Source organism: Lissotriton vulgaris, chromosome 5, assembly GCF_964263255.1.
Source record: "Lissotriton vulgaris chromosome 5, aLisVul1.2, whole genome shotgun sequence".
Taxonomy (NCBI): domain Eukaryota; kingdom Metazoa; phylum Chordata; class Amphibia; order Caudata; family Salamandridae; genus Lissotriton; species Lissotriton vulgaris.
The window spans coordinates 1,123,237,212-1,123,251,079 of record NC_141693.1 but is presented as its reverse complement, the minus strand read 5'-3'; the positions used below and the strand labels follow the sequence as shown (position 1 = coordinate 1,123,251,079).

General features: G+C 47.6%; 1 protein-coding gene across 1 annotated transcript in view; it reads left to right on the top strand.

Annotated features, from left to right (window-relative positions):
* LOC147712075 (guanylate cyclase 2G-like) overlaps window positions 1–13,868 on the top strand; it is a 427,466-nt gene that overhangs the window by 31,889 nt on the left and 381,709 nt on the right. Inside the window, exon 3 of the mRNA XM_086919591.1 lies at window positions 13,128–13,269. Coding sequence (XP_086775717.1) covers window positions 13,128–13,269 — 142 coding nt within the window. The remainder of the gene's footprint in view (window positions 1–13,127; window positions 13,270–13,868) is intronic.

Genomic DNA, 13,868 nt, shown 5'->3' with positions numbered 1-13,868 from the left:
TTGTTTCTGGACCAAGTCCCTGTAGCCTTAGGCTTCGTGGGACAGTCTTTGACATAATGTCCTTTCTTCCCACAATACATGCACAAGCCTAGGACTCTACGGCCTTCTCTTTCTGCTCTCGACAAAGGTGCCCTAACAGCTCCTATTTCCATAGGCTCACTGCCTGCCTCAACGAGGTTGCTGGTTTTACGAGGAGAATAATCCGATCTGTAATACCCTCTCTCGGCCTTGCGTCTTTCACCCCCTCTTTCCGTAAGCCTCCCATCTAGTCTCAGAGAAAGGTTGATCATGTCAGAACAGGTGAGGGGCTGCGGGTCTATCTGGGCTATAACATCGTTCAAGCCCTCTCGTAACCCTTGATAATACAACGACATCCTCTTCTCTTCAGGCCATGCCATTTCTGCTACCAACCTGTTAAAGGTTGTAAGATATGCAACTAAATCCTGTCTCCCCTGTCTTATTTCCAATAGCTCTCTGTCAGTGCTAAAGGTGGTGGCCCTTCTATCTAATACCTTTTCAAATTCAGCCAGGAATGCAGTCCAATTAGATAAGATGGCATCGTCATTCCGTACTAACGGCACTGCCCAATTGGCTGCATCCCCACTCAAATAGGATATTGCGAAAGCCACTCGTGAATGATTAGAAGGGAAAGAGGAAGGCTTGCAAGAGAAATGCAACATTACTTGTGTTAAGAAAACCTGTGTCTTTGTCCGGTCTCGGGAATACCTCTCTGGATTTGCCAAAGGTATAGGAGGGGGTACTGTGACCTGAATTTGAGGAGCATCAGCTGTGGCGTCAAAAGGGTTTCTAGTTAGTCTATCCACCTTGTCACGCAAAGCCGCTGTCTCTGTCTTTGAGGAAAGCAATTCCTGTTGCACTAATACCAATGCCTGAAGCACATCATCCATAGTGGCCATGGTCCCCAAAACCACCGGATCGGGTGGAGCACAATTCGTGGGCGCGTAATTCTGTCAAGATTACGCTCCACAGGATCCGGTTGTTGCTATTAGGGGTCCACCACCCAAATCTTACCAACACCCTGATCTTAGAATACAGGGAGTTCGAACCATTAGGCGAGGGAAAATAGGGAAGGGGAAGGATCTGCTGGGACAAAGGCTCTGAAATGACACAAGAACAGAATACAATGTTATACAAGGCATATACTTGACATAGCTTCTCTCATCAATTCTCGCTATGAGGAAATAGTCTGATGACCCATAAACACACCTTAAACACGAAGCCAGCCAGTTTTCAGCAGATCAAGAAAAGAATAAAAAAAAATGAATCAGCCCAGTTCTCTATTCTTGAACAAGAAACCTCTGTATTCAATAATGGTGGAGACTTCCTGGCTTTCTTTAACCTTAAGGAAATTAGCAAAATCAAAAGACCTCCAGTAATCCTTTGACAGTATCAAAGTTCTGAGTTCCTGGAATATTGTATAGCCATATTCTAGGATAAAGGATATCTAATGATAATCCAATGAAGTAAGTCTTACACACGGCAGAATGTAGTAGCCACCACAATTCTCCGCTGTACCAATGTGAGAATAACTTCCCCGGATTCTCGGCAGTAAGTGGTCCCCAAACACACCTTACTCCGCTACAAACGTAGATATGATTAATCATACACGGTAACACGTGGCAGCTGCTCACTGCGTTCCGCAATTAAGAAGGAGGCATCCGACTTCAACAGATGACAGAGAATCAAAACGGTAACGCGTGGCCAGCCGACACACCGCGTTCCGTGTATACCAAAGCGCAGCCGCGCTAGGAGAACTCAGCAGGAACTGTAGCAGCAAGAGAAACCAAGAGCAACCAGTAACGCGTGGTCAGCCGACACACAGCGTTCCGTTGCTAGAAGGAGGGCGCAGCCGCTCTGTGTACACTTATCAACCACGGTAAACGAAGGAGACCATGACAGGAAAGGATACTCTTTCCTGAAAGCCAGCGAAGGACGAGAGAACTGTACGCTCCGACAACAACCCAGGAAGCAGGAAACCAACAGAATTACGCGCATTCGCTTCAGCGCGTGAGGTCAATAAGTACCTCCCTTGGTGAAGGTTTATGGGAGTTGTAGTTTTTAGGCATCGAGTAGGCGCGAGGGGAATCTGAATCCTGACAAATAAGGCAGTAATATGGCGGAGTGGCAGAAAACAAGGTAATAGACTACGAAATATGTCTAACCTTTTCCTCAAAAACTCTCACATTCTTAGAGATCAGGATATTAATGGGAATACAGAGACTTAAATCTGTCACTTATGCTGAGGAAAACGAGGATTCCTTTACCTCATAGGAGAGGTAAAAGGGAGAGGTCGCACAAAAAAGCCATAAAAAAGACTTACCTTGAGTCTTGATAAGGCACTTCTCACAGAGAGAGGTAATTGGAAAAAACTTCCTCAGAGGCAGATTCTACAACTCCTTTTTCATCCCTGACACTACATCAGGGAAATCCTCATAACCTGACAATAAGGAGTCTATAACAAAACTTCATGCCTACTATTACTACCTCATCAATATTGACCTAATGTACGACGGCCTCGTCTACGATGGTAGTCTACAGCACCCTCATCTATGACTGTCGTCGACGACGGCTTCATCTACGATGGTCATTGACGATGGCCTCATCTACGACTGTTGTCGACGACGGCCTCATCTACAACGGTCGTCGACAACGGCCTCATCTACGATGGTCGTCGACGATGGCCTCCTCTACGATGTCCGTTTACTTCAGCATAGACTATGATGGTCTCATCCATGAATGGCCTTATCTCCTATGGCGTCATTACAGTGGCATTGACTAGGACAGGTGTTGGACTTGGCCCTTCTGGCAGGTTCACCCCTAAACTTTTTGCTTTGATATGTGACCTGGCGTTAGTTATTTCTGGCGTCTGCGCACTTTAACACTGTGTCCCAGTGTAAAGTGCGTGCGAATGGTGAGATTGGCCTGCCTTCCCATAGGAATGGATGGGGAAAGTGTATGACCATGGTAGTTCCTGATGCACGTGGAGTGCAGGGTCGAGTTTGGTATGTGCGGACTCTTGTGATTAAATGCTGCACGATGATGTGTGCGGCGTTACTGTGTCTAGTGTGAAAGTGCCACTTCTAGAAGTTGGCATGTCTGTGTAATAAAGGTGAAGTGACTGTCTGGCTTGTGATTGGATGGAGCTGGCTGGTAAGCCTGGCTCCAGGAGTCAGGATGGGTCTGCCCCGGTGGTGAATGGAGAGATCTGCAGGTTGATGGGAGGGAGGAGTGCACCTGGGTCCTGAATAGGGCTGGGCTTTCCCTACACAATGCTGGCTCCGCCCCTTGTGGTGAGACTGATGACCCTAGCCTGGTAAGTGAATAGGGAGAGGGGCTGAGCATAACAGAGTGCTCCAAAACCAGCTGCGTGTGGTTTTAACCCTTAACCCTGCAGCCTAGACAAATGATTTATGTGTATAAAAAGGGGCTTTGACTCCTTGCAAAAAACTCTCTTGTTCCTGACCTGAAGAGGGGGGCCGGCTGCTGCTGGGCACCAGGAGGATACCGCCACTAGGGACTGCCTCCCTGCCTGGAGGGCCCTGTGAGCTGGACCCTGGGTCCAGCCTTTGCCCCCTTTGCCCCCCTGCCTACCTTCCTGAAGGACTTTGCCTGGACTTGTAAACTTTGTTTACCAAAAGCGCCTGGGAAGCACTTTATTTCTACTTTTCAGGAGGAGCGCCTGGTTTTCCTGAGCAGTGCTTCCCATTTTGACCAGCAGCCTGGAGCTGCAATTTCAGTCCTGAGGGATTCCCTCGGGGTCGGGATCCCCCTTCACTTCGATCCTCGGCGCGGGTGCCCACCCCGCTTATTTGCCGCTTTTTGGCTCCTTGATTGTCACGGGTGCCCACTCCGCTTTGTTATTCATTTTTTGGGTGCCACCCCCTGTTTTCCGCCACTTTCGCTGCCCTAGCGGGTGCCCACCCTGCCATCGACTTAATACTGAAACGGGAGCCTACCCCGTATTGCGCCCAAGATCACCGCCGCCGGGCCCGGCAAAAGCAGGAAGCAAGGCGGGCCGCCTGACTGTGGGCTGGCCCGCAAGACGGAAGTGCGGCCGGAAGTCAGGTGAAGGGGCTCCCGTGTGAAGAGGAGAGCTCAGTGTCTGCAGATAGGAGAGTCCCGGCTGCCGCTGAGAGTGTACGTCTCAAGAGAGAGCAGCCTGGTGAGTGTCTCTGGCTGGGGGGAGCTCTGGGCCGATTCGGAGTACCGGAGAGAGGCACAGTGTCCTGCCATGTGTCGAGCGGACCTGTCTGGTCAGCGGGCCACTCCACCAGGACGCAACTTTGCTTCACGAGTCCCCCGAGCGGGACTCGAACGTAGTGGGGCATTCTTTGTCAAAGTAGAGCCCACGAGGCTCCCAACAGCTGCATAATTTCAAGCCTGCGGGCTCCAACATCTCGGCTCATATCGGGAGGTAGAGCGGCCCCGGCTGGCAGCGGGCTGCTCCCCCCCAGTGGGCAGCAGGGTTATTTCAAGGCACACGAGGCTTCAGGGGGCATTTTGTTTCTCGAGCCCACGAGGCTCCCACGTTGTTCTTGGGCACCACTGTTTCTTTTGAGAGCCCCAGAAGAGAGCCAGGAGGCACGCTGGTGCCAGGCTCAGTTTCCCCTGCTGCCCAGTACTTAGTGGCAGCTGCATTGTTTAGGGCTTGCGCGATCTTCTTTGGCTGCCTGCGCAGCCAGCCTAGACATTCTGGACATTGGGCCTGTGAGCCCCTGAGATGCCAACGTGGCCTGGGGTCAGTCCTGTGATCTTGTGCGCAAATGTGATTCTTGCCTAATGTGATTTCTGCATCATATGCAATGCTTTTTGCCTATACCTCTACATGTGGTTTCCTGCCTAGGAGGTTGTTCTGCCTAGTATAGTTATACCAGTGAGGTTGTGTCTCTGCGTGATATATGCCTAAGGTGGTTAGGGTTGCGTAGTGTGTACATACCTTTTACCTGTAATTACTGGTTGTGTTCTACAAGTGCTATTTTATGCTACAATTATCCTATGTTCTACAAGTGCTATTTTATGCTACAATTATCCTATGTTCTAAGTGCTAATTTCTACCAAGTGCTATTCCTGACAGTGGTCCATGTGGCCCTGTCCCATGTATATAATCCCCTGTAAATATTGCCCAGTGCCAGGTGGCACAGTGTACCTGTGTGATTATGACCCAATGTGTTTATGGTAATACAAAGGCTATTTTTATATATAACCTTGTGTGGAGTTCCTTTTGTGGGGGGCCTGGGATGTTGTTGTTGGTGGGTGCGTGCACAAATACTTAACTTACATTGCCTCCGGGATCAGCCTTGCTGCTTGTGTCACGTTGCTAAGGGGGTGAGCAGGGGTTATCTTTGGAGTGTAACTTCCTTGCCCTAACTAGAGTGGTGGTTTCTGCCTGACTTTGGCGCAAGCCTCAGCCAACCAGAAATCCCATTGCTAACATTGGTGACCAGCGGTGGGAAAAGGACTTGCGTTTGCGCTGTACCGTAGCAGCAACTGGCTGCACCACAAAACTCTGCATTTTAGATAATCATATTTTGGGGATTATTGTTTTTTTGAAGTTCCATTATTTCTTCTCCTAAAGGTGTCCTTTGTGAATTGTGTACTCCTGTGTTAGCTCAGACACCTAGGTTCCTTGTGTTGAACTTTCCTCGAGAACGTCCACCAAAATGGAGCCTGATTTTGATTTCTGTGGTTTGTTTAGATGCAGTATGTTAGAGTTTGTAAGGTTCAGTGAAGAGAGAGACTTAGAGGTGGGTGAGTCAGACACCCACTTCGAACTTAGGAACAGCCTGATCCTATGGCAAAAGGATCAATGGGATCTTGAGTGCAGTGAGGAAAGGGCCCGGGCCGCACGCCATGAGGGTAGTGGGTCTGTGGGGAGCCATGAAAAATCTGAAGAGAAGGAAGAAAATGACACTGCATGGACGCCAGTAGATAGTGAAGACCCCATAGATAGGGAGTCCCATGCTGGGTCCAGTGTCAGGAGCAGCGCCCCATCCCGTTCCCTGTCCCCAGAGGAGTGGGAAGATAGGAGGTAAGAAAAGGAGCACCAGCTGGCTTTGGAACAGCTCAGGTTAGAGCATGACAAGGAGATGGCGCAGCTAAGTGTTAGGAGGAAAACGCTAGAGACTGAGAGGGTCTTAGTGCAGGAGAGGATAGAGGAGGCTGAGAGGGCCTTCGCCAGAGAGAAATTAGCTCTGGAGGGTAGACTATCTCCTGCACGCAGTTATAGTTTTCTGGATTCCACAGGGAGTGTTGAGTCCAGTGGTGGCAGCGATATGGACTTCAGTGCAGGAGGTCCCATTCCCAGTTCCCAGAGTATGGTACCTGTTTCCCAAGAGGAGTAGAACAGTTTGAAGTTCAGGAACCATAACCTCACCAGCGTTGCGGGTATTTTGTGGATGACTGTTCGGATGCAATGGAGGATTGGCTGGCGGCTAACCCGGACGATGAGAGGGACGGAGTAGTGAATATGTTTCTCAAAGAGTAGTTGCTCAGTATTTGTTGTCTAGGGTTGCGCCAGCACCTGTTGAGGTTTCAATACTTTTGATCCTTGGGAACTTGCCAAGGAAGCAGACCACTGGGAAAGTGCTAGAGGTTCTGAAGAGTCATTGGTGAGTGATTCCAAAAGTAATGGTTCAGGTATTTTCCAGCCCTGTGTGGTGGAAGAGGTTCAGAGTAGCCCAGCTAGGTCCCAGAGTAGCGAGAGGGGTTTAGGGGCTCACGGCCTGTCTCAGTGGAGCGGGAGTGAGTGTGTGGCCGAGAGTCCCCAGACGCCCGAAGCCCTGTCTCAGAGCCTGGATGGTTTCTTCAGGGAACACCAGGTTGGGGATCTAGGCTGTCCTGTTAGTCCTTTTGAGGAAGATCACCTAGTGTGTAGAGGACCTGGAGCGTCTGTAAATAGAGCTCCAGTGGTTCTGGTGTCCGGCAGTGTCACTCCAGTTGAGAGGGCACAGAAGTCCGAAGTGAGGAGTGAATTGGGGATGAGTTCCCCAGTGGAAGAACCAATGGACCAGGGGCTAGCCAGTTGGGCTGCGTTCACTTGGGGGGACCCGGTTGGCACCAGTTCCGTTCTGGGGATCTTCGCGCACTGTCAGATGGACAGTCACACAACATATGAGTCATATGTTAGCCTCAGGGGGATGGTGTGTAAGTCCCCAGAAGTCCTGGAGTGCCAGGCAAGTATTCCACCAAAGGTTTTAGACCAGAGGTTGGGAGGCCAGGTTCAGGATCCGCCTGACCTGGAGGGAAGGACATCTGTAACCAGTGTCCTGACTGGTTCATCTTCCAGTCTACCACTCCAGTTGGGAGGGTGCAGAACTCTGGAAGGGGGTGCAGAGGGTGGGAGTCCCCGCCTCTGACCCCGGTGCAACCTGAGGGCTTAAGCCTCAGCCAACCAGAAATCCCATTTCTAACAGCCTCATCTCGACGACAACCACATCTACAATGGTCATCTACGACGGTCGTCTATGAGAGCCTTATCAATGAGGCCTCATCTACGAATGGCCTCATTCAAGAATGGCCTCATCCACGAATGGCCATCATAGGATTGCCTCATCTATGATTGCCTCCTCTACGGGTGGCCTCACCTACGATTGCCTCATCTATGATGGTTTTGTCTATGACTGTCATCTACGTATGGCCTCATCTACGAATGGCCTCATCTACGAATGGCCTCATCTACGAATGGCCTCATCTACGAATGGCCGCATTAACTAATGACCCATCTAAAATGACTCCATCTACGAATGGCTCCATCTATGAATGGCCCCATCTACGCATGGCCTCATCCACGAATGGCCTCATCCACGGATGGCCATCATAGGATTGCCTCATCTACGGATGGCCTCACCTATGATTGCCTCATCTATGATGGTATTGTCTATGACGGTCATCTACAACAGCCTCATCTATGATGGTTGTTCATGACGGTCATCTCTGACGACTGCATCATCTGCGATAACCTCGCCTACATAACCATGTCTACAACGGCCTAGTCTACAATGAGATCGTCTACGATGGCCTCATCTATGACTGCATCCTGTACATAATTTAATGCAGCGGGCAGCAGCTAGATTTCAACTGCCAATTACAGTGGAACAGACAGAATGTTTCCTTCATGATTTCAAGGAAGAGTCCAGGAAGATCATGAGAGTAGTACCTATAATAGACTACATCTGAAGGGTTTAAGATCATGAAGACGCCTGCATCTATTCCAGCAGTGCTTCCGCGCATAGAAAAGAAATACTGTGCACCTGCTAACAGCCCATCCTGTCTGATTGGCCACCCTCGGCCAGATTCAGTAATTTCACAGGCCGCCCAACAGCGATCTAAAAATCCTGCAGCGCCTATCACCACACCGCCTGACAAGGAAGGATGTCGTCTGGACCTTATAGGCAAAAAATTGTCTATCATGGCAGCGGCCCCTATTAGAGCTGCCAATTCTCTAGCCATAATCGGCCATTATGACCGTCAAATGTGGTCAGACATGGTGAGTCTCATTGACCTCATTCCTGTGGACCGAAGGCAGGAAGCAAGAAAGATTCTGTTGGAAGGAGAATGTTCCGCATCGGAAACTATAGATTGCGCTTTGGACATCGTGAACACCAACTTCCGTCAGCTAGCAGGGGCTGCAGTGCTTAGACGCCAGGGATGGCTTAAGGCCACTACTTTAAAATACAGGCGTAGATCTTTCAGAGGAGCGTGAGGACGTGGTTTTTCATCAAGAGGAGGATACTAAAACCAACAGAATAGGCAGTATTAAGCCCAGTATAGACAGCCTTACAGCCAGACATCATACTGTCAATAGTTTACGACTAGTTTCTCCCATCAGGGTGGTCGAAAGATCACAGAATCAAGGCCAAGACACTAACAGGAAGCAGTGATCTCCACAGGGTGCCAACCATTATACCCTCCATACCCGTGGGCGCGAATATTTCAGCTTTTGTTCACAAGTGGCAGGAAATTACATCAGACCAATGGGTTCTAGACCCAGTAACCAATGGCCACACCCTGGAATTCATCAAACAGCCACATACTACTCCGCCAAGGGGTCCCCCTCCCCCTCGTCTTCACAAGATTTTGAGTGGTTTAAACAAAGGAAATGTTATGGCTTTTCTGGATATGGAAGACACGTATTTCGCATACCTATCCACCCCAAACATCGCAAATATCTTCGCTTTCAAGTGGCTGGTGCCCATTATCAGTTCAAAGTGCTCCCGATTGGGCTGAAATCGGAACCAAGAATCTTCACGAAGTCGTTGGCACCAGTGGCAGCAGCATTGAGATCTTGAGGAATACAATTATTCCCTTATCTAGACAATTGGCTGCTCAAAGGTCCTTCAGAACACGAAACTAAGGTTGCAACAACAGAATGTATCAATCTCTTCTCTTCTCTGGGGCTGACTCTCAACGAGAGCATATCACAGTTACATCCTCTCCAAGCCATGTCTTTTCTCGAAGCAAGGTTAAACACGGTCCAGTGCAAAGCATTCTTCTCACACGCCCGCCAGCTGCGTCTTCAAAAATTGGCAAGGTTAATTTCAAAAAGGTCAGTTTCAGTCCAAATGTTTGCTTCGCTCCTGAGGCTGTGCTCTTCAGCTATACATCTCATAACCTTAGCACGGCTCAAAATAGGACCTCTTCAGGAAAAGCTGCAACTTCAATGGCAACAAGCCATGGGTTTGTTCGACAATACCATCAAAGTCACACAGCGCATGATACATTCTCTACTTTGGTGGTCGCAGAGAATCTAACCCAGGGTCTCACGTTCCTACAGACCATTCCCAGATTTTGTTTTAACAAACGATGCCTCATGGAAGGATGGGGAGGTCATCTGCAGGCTATGCAGATTTAAGGAAGATGGTCTCAAACACAAAACCAACAGCAGTTCAACAGGCTGGGGGTCCACGCCATTTTTCTGTCTTTCCAAGTATTCCTCCCGAGGATTGCGGGTTCCTCTGTGCTAGTCCGGACCAACAATAAGATCAGCATGTATTATATCAACAAACAAGGAGGAACAAAATCAGCTACGCTTTTGCAGGAGGCTTAGGAATTGTGGGAATGGGTCACAATCCACAAGATAGCCCTGAGAGCCGAACATGCCAGGGGTCTCCACAATACCCTGGCGGACACGCTGAGCATGTCTCAGTCGGACTGTGACGAGTGGAAGCTGGAACAGCAACAGGTGAACACAGTGTTCCAAGCTTGGGGCAAACCAGCACTGGATCTATTCGCAACAAGAGAGAACAAGAAATGCCAATATTATGCCAGCAGGTTCCCTCAACAGGAATCAAGAGGGAATGCCCTGTCCATGTGATGGTCAGGGATTTGTGCGTACGCTTTTCCCCCAATACCTTTGATTCCAAAGGTGCTCCGCAAGATGAAGCTGGAAGGTTGCCGTCTAATTCTAATTGCACCCATTGGCCAAGACAATATTGGTTCCAGGGACTTTTACTATTGTCTCAAGACAAGCCCATTTGCCTACTGCCGATGCCTACGATGTTGTCAAGGGACTGAGGCCGAGTGGTTCATCTGGACCCACAGTATCTGCACTTGCATGCATGCCTCCTGATTTCTTAGAGTTCAAGGACCTCAACATTTCACAGGACTGTCGTGAAATATTGGCCAAATCTCTTGCCCAAAGCACAATCAAGACTTATAGCCTCAAATGGAAGCGATTTTGCTGTTGGTGTGAGGCGAATAATATTCACCCAATTCAAGCTCCTGCAGAACAAGTTCTCCCTTATATGCTTTCTCTAGCCAAGTCTGGGCTTACTTATTTATCGGTCAAAGTACATCTTGCTGCTCTTTCCAGATTCTGGATATGCTCAACATTCCCTTCTCCCTGCTTGTCTTCACTTGTCATACAATTATGAAAGGACTTTTCCGAGCCTTCCCTCCTGTGCGAGCAAACCCTCCAGAGTGGGAACTCAACACCGTGCTAGCGCAGTTAATGAAGCGTCCATTTGAGCCGATCCATAAAGCTGATCTCAAATTCCTCACTTGGAAGGTTGCCCATTTACTGGCTCTTACCTCGGCAAGAAGGGTTAGTGAAATCTAAGCTTTCACTATAAAGGAACCCTTTTTACATTTTACTGGGGACTACGTAACCCTTCGAACAAATACCAGGGTCATTCCTAAGGTACTAACACAATTTCACATGAACGAACCAGTAAGATTAAAAAAATTCTTTCCGGATCCATCCACTCCAGCTGAAAGAGCATTACACTCTCTGGATTTTAAGCGCTGTTTAAAATTCTACTTACAGAAAACTAAAGACATCAGATATCACAACCAACGGTTTGTGGCCTATGGTCAAGCAACACTTGGAAACGCAGTAACAAAGGCATCAATCACCAGATGGCTGGCATCTGCGAATCATTTCTGCCATGACGAGACTAACAAACCTTCGCAGAGGAAAGCCAAAGCTCACTCTAGGAGGACTATATCAACTTCTACAGCATTGTTTGCTGGAGTGACTCTGGAAAATATCTATCGTACTGCGACATGGAAAAATGTCCACACGTTCACGAGCCATTACTGTCCTAAATCTTCCCATCAGGAAGATGCAGCGGTTGGACAGGCTGTCCTACGCCATCATCTCTTTCATTAAGGTCAGATTCGGGTACCTTTTTCTCCTTTATTTGCTATTCTATTTATTTTCAATATTCATGCAATATACATATTTATATGTCTGCAAAATTGTAAAATATTCATATATATTCATATCTGAATGTTTATGTATTCATGTCTCATATAGATAATGTCTTTTAACATAGCTTTTGATTTCTTAAAGGCTTGTTTTAAAAAAAAAAAGGAATCCAGCTATCCACTATTGGTATCTTTCATAGATTCACATGCAGCCACCCTCCTCCCTGGCGAGTAAATTCTCTATGATTTAGGATACTTACTTCCCACTTGTGCTAAGAAAATCTGAGTAGAACTACCTCTGCTGAGAGTGCTCTAAAGGGTGCTGGTAGATGATTGGTTGGAGCTAACTTTTGGTTCTTTTGACTAGAATGATGTAGATAGGCTACTAAGATTTAGGCCTTAGGCTTTTTTTTTTAGCCTACTACTATTATTTACTTATGGCACTACTTTTGTAATTTACCGTGTGACGGGGAATGATTCAGGCTTGTGAATCTATGAAAGACACCAATACTGGATAACTGTAGTTACAGGTAAGTAACTTGTTTTCTTCCCCAAAGAAGCCAACAATGCTTTCAGCAGTTCAAACTTTCTGCTTCTTGCAAAGAAATAGGCTACTCTATAGGGTACATTTAGACATTGTTTTTGTTTTGTTTATAATAGGTATGTAAATCTTCTCAAAGTACAACTATCTGTCTTAACTATACTTATAAAGTTATTTACAGGAAGATTGATTAACATAAAGGGATGGAAAACCATATGTGCACTGGTTAATGGGGGCAGTTAGCATAGGGAAAACATGCCAGAAAGTGTTCGGAGTAACAGAGAAGGAGTGCTAATTGTAGTAAACGCTTAACTGGAGATAGCATTAACAGGGCACAAATATAACACAGGAACATGTATGGTTAATGGGGGCAGTTAGCATAGGGAAAACATGCCTGAAAGTGTTCGGAGTAACAGAGAAGGAGTGCTAATTGTAGTAAACGCTTAACTGGAGATAGCATTTACAGGGCACAAATATAACACAGGAACATGTAGGCCAAAAAAGGACGGTTAATCTTTCTTTGAACTGTGATGTAACTCTTGTTAACAACTTCATCAAACAGTCATCTTCTCCATCCACTAAGGATCTTGTTGACTGCAGCAAAACCTAACAGACACCTTTGCAAACTCTCGAACAACAGATAGATAAGGCACGCATGTCAACCTCAACTTAAAAGGTGCTGCTCCAGTCAAATATATAGGAAAGCATTTTTCTCTGCCTACAACACCTGTGCCTGCATCACCAGCATTAGCGTTGTGATGGGAAAAAATGTCATACTCTACTGTCTGAACTGGTCTGGAGCTCGCTCATCAAAAAGACAGAGATAAAAAGAAATGCAAAAACAATTGCATACACAGTGCATGCTTTTATGGTGGACTGACTCCTTTCCGCTACCTTAATGAAACGTCTTTCTTTCCAGGAATTACTGGGATGGTGAGTTTTGACGACTTCGGAGAGAGATACATGGATTATTCTGTGTACGACCTGCAGCCTGGGCCAACTGGAAACACGTCGAGGTTTATTCCTGTCTTGCAGTATGACAGCTACAGAAAGATCATCAGGTAGTGCACGGGGGTCGGGGGAAGTATGTGTGTGTAGGGGGTGGGGGCGTTTAAGGGACTCTAAACAGCAAAGTGAGACGTGGCTGGCAGCAGCCCAGAGAGCACGTTCTTTCGCAGAAAGAGGGAGCTTTACCGCTACACCAATTAGCAGGTGCACCTTCAGGCCGGAAGCAAAGTAGAAGGGCTGCTAGGCGCGCTACTTTATCTTCACACTATCAACAAGTACTGAAAACGAATGGCCGTACTTTCGGCTCTTGTACATTGCAAATATTTTTAATACTACAGCACAAGAAGCAGCAGTGCGCGCGCCCTCATTATGCTGTGTAATTGCAATAGCAGCTTTCCTGTTTAGTGTGTGTTGCAGTTAGTATGCGTGTGCACTGTGCATGTGTGTGTGTGTTGTCTTTTATGATGCGACTGTACAATGTGGTGGTCAGTGGCGCAACTAAAGCCAAATTTCGGACGGGGCTACTAAAAATTTCGGGGGGGCTGATTCCTCCAGCAATATGCTGAGTGGAGATGCAGGGGATCTAAGAAGGGGTGAAAACACAACAAAACCTCATTAACAAGTAGATGGTCTTTTAAAGACCTGTAAAGCA